The sequence below is a fragment of the Homalodisca vitripennis genome, chromosome 6 (genome assembly GCF_021130785.1).
Source record: "Homalodisca vitripennis isolate AUS2020 chromosome 6, UT_GWSS_2.1, whole genome shotgun sequence".
Classification (NCBI taxonomy): domain Eukaryota; kingdom Metazoa; phylum Arthropoda; class Insecta; order Hemiptera; family Cicadellidae; genus Homalodisca; species Homalodisca vitripennis.
The window spans coordinates 118,091,166-118,097,638 of record NC_060212.1 but is presented as its reverse complement, the minus strand read 5'-3'; the positions used below and the strand labels follow the sequence as shown (position 1 = coordinate 118,097,638).

Below are 6,473 nucleotides of genomic sequence, written 5' to 3'. Positions count from 1 at the left end.
ATCACTAGACTGCAGGATATTGAATATTTCAGAAGCGATTTACCTCTACTATTTACGTTAGTGCTGCCCCATGCCTCACTGTGCGCGTTAGCATTGCAGCCAATCACTAATTCCACACCCCTCCTCCTGACATAATCCACCAAAGCAGCCATCACTCTGGAGCGTATAGAATCTATATAATCATATGGAAGTTATGATGATGAAAGCGTTAGGGTTCGTTCAGTGCCAGTCCCAATTAGTCTGACAGGGGAAAGATCCCTGGGGTAAAACTCCAAAACAGAAATGCGGTTCATCTCTGGCCTTATGGACACGAACCCTAAGAATTTTAACCTCTGTTACCTTACAATTCCAGGGTTCCTGTATCAGGGTTGTGTGATATTCTTCCAGCAGGAAATATCTACAGAACACAGCTGAAGCCACTTCACTGTGCTGGAGTTTGACCTAAAGAACACATGATCAGCCACCACACCCTCAGCTGGAGACTCCTTAAAAATCCCTCAAGCATTGAAGAAGTAACCGGTCTGCTGGTCAGAGCCTCTCATGACCAGGTAAGGTTATTTACGTTTGGGAACTCCCAAGTGCTCACTGTTCGCGGTGCACTAGCCTCAGCGCAAGGTTGCTTCACACCATGGAATTGGAGGCCTCCCAGTGTATATACAAATGTATGTGTGTGGCATGATTCCGGACAGACAAGTCAAGACTGGCCATGCCCGAACTGGCACCACTACTGCAAGGTGCTGAGGACAACTGCTGTCGCAGAGTGCTAATTTAGCTATGTACTTAAATTTTGCATCTATCTTTATTTTTACATAGACGAGTTCCATGATGACCTTGGTCAGTTCCTCCAGGGGATATGGCTAGGTGTTAGTGTAGCCTAACTATCTGCAGGATGTCCCAAGTTCAATTTATCTGTAGACTATATTTTTCATAAAACTTCATTCAATACAGACAAAATTGAGTTTGATGGTGGTGAATGTCTCTCTATGGGATTTGGTTGATTATCATTGACGTCTACCACTTAGGAGGCTGGCAAAATCTTTCCTCTGTCTGGCGACAGGGAAAAATGATTTTCTATCTGATTGTAGAGTACCCGAGTATGAAATAAGCTATAGAATTGAAATTTTGCATGTCTTCAGAAAAACCTGTAACGTCACATGTGTCCGGCGTACTCCTACATTATACAGGATTTCAATAATTTTGAAAAAGAAGATCAAAGCTCTGGCACCACATTGAGTGAGTTTTATTTTCTTGCTCAAACTCCTGCTCGAACATTTTGTTGATCAAACAATTTATTTCATTTACAAGTTTATACTTAAAATTTTGGTTACCAACACCACACAACATTATAGGTGATACAAATATCATGAAGTCCCCGAGTCATCTAGTACCATGTAGGGTTATGTGTATTGGTTATAACATTTTAGGGTGTTGGACTGGAACCCCCAATTTTCCATTTTTTCTATTACTTTTTTAGCAAATGACTATTATTATTTAAATATTTCAGTATTACTGACATACACTGCTGAAAGATCATTCTCAACATTGAAACGGGCCAAGAACTTTTTAAGGAACAAAATGGAGAATGAGCGATTGACTGTACTCGCCTTACTTTCTGTCCACTACGGGAAAATATAAGTCGTCTTGGACCCCCCCACCAATTTTTTTCCTTGCTACTTTCTTGGTGCTTATTATATTGTAGGCAAGGTCATATAGATTACACCTAACAAATTCAATCTAAGGTTATTTCAATTTGTATAAACTTCTTCAAAATGATGCTGAATTACAGGCACAAAGAAAAAGAAGGGTTGCTTCATAAAGATTCATTATATTACAAAAGAGACAAACAAATCAAGAAAATCAATGAGACACAAGTTAAGTAGTTACAAAACTAGTCATATTTAGATTTTCGACTGAAAACTCCAGTCATGGTGTAAATATATATATATATATTTAAGTACGTGTATTCCTACTACTAAGATCTGTAATAATTAACTTATAACATAACGAACAATACTGATTTGTGTTAAAGAGCACCAAAACATTAAAAAAAATTAAGTGAGTCTATTACAAAATGCATTTGTGTTGGTGACAGTAATTATAGTAAATAGCACATAACCACCAACATTATACTATAAACAACTATACAACGAAAGTTAGGAAGTAAAGAACAATATGTTAGCACGAACGGAGTCTACAAAGTCTGCGACTAGTTCGATTACCTTTTTTCAGATTAACACGTGAGCACACATATGCAAATTGCCGCATCTTTACAATATTATCTGCAGGAATATAGTTTTTCATCAAAGAAGGTTAGGTAATATTCAGTCAACTCCACATGACCTTGAACTCGATTAATTGCTGAATGGGCAGTAGCGTGCAGTGCCTTCCTAAACTCAAACACTACCCTGATTGTGGGCACTTTGCTAATGTGCACTTCATCGCTTTTTGACCATCGCCAAATTTGTTTGTGTATCTGCAATTTTTTATTAAACTCAATGCTATTCAATAATGTGGGATTCAGAATTATGTTGTAGTCCGCATTCTATTGTCAACGTGTTTCATTTGTTGTAAGTAAAATATTCTCATGGCAATAGCCAAAATTCCCAGAGATGTGGCAATTTGCTAACGGTGCTAGCAACAACGTGGAAACAACTACAACTTTGCATGGCATTGAGAAAATAATATTTATAAAATAACATTTAATGAATATTTCTGAAGAACATCAACACATTTATTAAGGTAAGATTCCAAACAATAATATAAAAATATTATTATATTGAAAGGATTGATATTATGATGAGAGACAATTTAACAAGATGTGAGCAAATTGCAAAACAGTGCTTGCCATCTCGGAAATAAATAAGTGCATGTGCCCACTTGTTATGGGTGGGGTTTAGTATTATCGTATCAAAATATTGTTAAGCAGTAAATCTCTCTTGCAAAGTTGAAGGTTACAAGGTATTTTCAATTTGATAGTACCAAAATAAAATGCGGTAAAATGAAATTCACTACTCTTTTGCACAAAAAATATTAAATAAAATATTAATATCATATTAAATAAATGTAGAATAATCTAGTAAGATAATATCAAACATAACAGTTAACATTTTACGCCTTCAGTAACATGGGCACTTCTAAGTTAAATGTATAAAGTGTCCGCTAATCTTGCCTGGAAATGTAAATGCTTGGGAAAGTTATGTAAATTTTATATTAATAAAAAGATTTTATAATGTTCTCCATTTTTTATAAACATAATTATAGAAAAAATTATGAAAAAGTAAAAAATATCAAATGTGCATCAAACCTTTGAAAACGATTATGGTATTTTAGTTGAAATCTGAAAAAAATGATTTTGGCTACAACACAAAATTAATGAAAAGCTGTAAAAGAAACTACAGACAACTTTAGTGCTGTGTGATTCAAACATTAAGAGTCTAATAATGAAATTAGAAGAAGATTATTAAGTGAAAATTCTAATCTTAAATCATTGGCACTCCACTGAGAAGAAGTGGTAATTAATCTTAAGATCAACCATTGTCAGATTCTTAGCTATTTTAGTTCATCTCACATAAGTATCAACTATCTTATTAATTCGGTAATGGATTTAAAAAGAATATTAGTAAATCACTAGTCATTCCGTGTCAGCTATTAGCAAACTACATTCATCCAGACAACTTTACTTAATGTCTTTGAAAGTTGTAACAGGTGATGAAGTGTTAAATGTAGTAAAGTGATTCAAAAACTTAAAAACCATGGATGTATACGACTTTTAAGTAATTATTTTTGACCAATTAAGTTACCATTTGGAATTCCAAAACTTAAAAAAGGAAAAATTAACAATTAGACAGTGAATTAATTAACAAAAATTGAAAATAAGTGTAGTTTTAACAGCGCTTGGAAATAAGGCGTATGCTCAGTTAACACTGTGTGATCTGAGCCAACTATTTGACTGTATGTGAAAGAACACATTTTATCTTTCAGACTCGTCTTTCTACATGTAGAGTTACACAGGGTTCAGTACTTCAACCTTTGTTATTTCTAATTAATATAAATGATTTACCTCATCCAGTACAAACATTAACAACTAAATATATAGACGATACTACCTCTTTAATAACAACACATTGTTAACTGCATTTCGGTGATTCCAGGAAAATTACAATCTTTTTGAGATGAGAACCCTAATGGTAACTATCGTCAAAATGTCAACCTACTAGGTATTGATAATAAGCTAATCATGTGGATCATACTTGTACAAAGCTTTAGAGAGTTTTCTTAAGAAGTCTTACATTCTGTGTTCTGTATAACTTTCAGTTTAGTAAGAAATGCTTCTTTCCAGTCCATCCTAAGATAAATGGTCTCATACTATGGTGGAATTACAGTAAAACATTGGAAATATTAATTTTGAAAAAAAAAGAAAACCATAAGAATTATTAGTTATCCAACATGCTTTCGAAAACTGTAGGCCAATGTTTATGAAGTATCAGATACAGTTAATAATGAATTTATAAATTTATGGCCAAGTAAGCTTTATAATAAAGTAATGCAATAGCACTAATTGAAAAGTATTAAGCAATTATGAATTTTAGAATGTTTAGCTCATTGAAAAATTGTTAATGGTTTTTATAATTGTATTTTTTATGAAATACAGGTTTAACTTATTACAATTTATAATATTTACTATGGTACGTAGTATTTGTTAGGAATGATTTATTATTGCCATAACTTATTATTCTTAGTATTAATTTTAATTATATCTAAATAACAAATATCAACTGGCTATTTTATTAATTGTATACTTTAACCTTTTAATTTATATTTTATAATAATGTATGGTGATTTGACAGCTGTTCTTAATTTCGACTTCATTATTACTTTTGTTGTGCATATGACAAAAATAAAGATTTAATTTCATACCTTTGAACTACCACTGTTATATTATAGCCAACAGCATTTAGACTTAAGTTGTGCACCATACAACTCAACTGATGTGTTTTGAGAAATGGTAATTTCAGTCTTTTTCTGAAATTAAATTAGTTATTATAAGGAAACACTAACATTAAGAAGAGCTCAAAGAATCAGTAAACGTTAATTCTATAATCATTGCTAGATCATTAAATTTTGTTAAGCTATTTTTTGTTTGAATCACTTTATAGTGTAAGGTTCTTTACTTCCTAGACCATCCGTGTACACTTTAAGTGTTCATATTACAATAAAGCTATAAAAAGTATACAATAAACAATTTGGCTATCAATAAGAGAACAAAAGTATTTTCTATAACATTTTAGTGAATTGTACACAACCAAATTGTTACAAATATATGCATTCTTTAGTATGTGCGTTAGCTAGTTGGTAACAGTACATGAGATGCATCTACTTGTTTCATGTGTATCGTTTTAAAGACAAAAGTATATATATGACAAAAACTAAACTATGACAATATTTTATTCCTCCATGTTCACACAGAAAGCCATCTACACCTATTTTACAGCTAACTACTTAACCTTGATAAGAAATAAACTACCAAGAAATAGTAATTTTTTTGTTATTATTAGGTGTACAGCCATAAAAGATTTTGTTCAACTTGTGAACAAAATGAAACATTATTTGTAGGATTAACAATTAAACATATGAAAAAGTCTAAAACACTCTATACAAACTAGTGTATAAATTCAATGAAAACAAATCCTCAAACTAAAATGCCTTTTTATATAGAGTACATTTAATCGATAAAAATATTATATAAGGTAATATATAAAATATGATACAGGATATTTTGATCACAGTGTAATTCCATAAATTCTGACTATTTTTAACTTCAAGCATCGTCTAGAAAAATAAAAATCGCAAAATTTACATCGACACAAAACGAAAGACTTGTAAAAGCTTCAAAAATAGCTTAGATGCGTGAACACACAAGATCTACACAAAAACTATATAAGTATGGTACACAGTGGGGTGGTGGAGTGTTACTTCTGGTGGAACTCCGAGAGACAGAGACGACAACTCCAGGAACCTTCTGGCGGCTGAGTGAGGGGGGGAGCCAGACAGTACATATGGTAGCCGCGATCACAATCGTCACAGAACAGCAACTGGTCCTGCAATATACATTACACTTTCACTGAATTTCTGTTCTCAAGAAAAGTAACCAAATACTCTATTATAATCTCTAAACAACCAAAACCAAGTACAAATTATTTATGAACATGGATACTGGATATACTTAAAAGGGTAAATTAAAATTTGTGGAACTTTTAATAGGGGGTTTGAGGATAGCGTTAATCATATAGTTGGGGTGTCTATGATTAACTCTTTCCAGTCGGGTATATAACAGATGGATCAAACCCAAAATTGAGTCAGTCCTGTACCCAAAAACTCAAGATCGTTATTATTAAATAAGGTACACATAAAGTCGACGGTAAGTGAGAATTTAGAAAAGCAAAATGATATAAAATGTTAGTTATTCAGATGCT

The 6,473-nt window shown here is 32.5% G+C and overlaps 1 protein-coding gene across 4 annotated transcripts in view; it reads right to left on the bottom strand.

Annotated features, from left to right (window-relative positions):
* Positions 1-1,805: 1,805 nt before the first annotated feature.
* LOC124364806 (zinc finger protein DPF3) overlaps positions 1,806-6,473 on the bottom strand; it is a 63,766-nt gene continuing 59,098 nt past the window's right edge. For all 4 annotated transcript variants that reach the window (XM_046820570.1, XM_046820572.1, XM_046820573.1 and 1 more), the window contains one exon: positions 1,806-6,098. In XM_046820570.1, the coding sequence (XP_046676526.1) occupies positions 5,970-6,098 (129 nt within the window). In that variant the 3' untranslated portion in view covers positions 1,806-5,969. The remainder of the gene's footprint in view (positions 6,099-6,473) is intronic.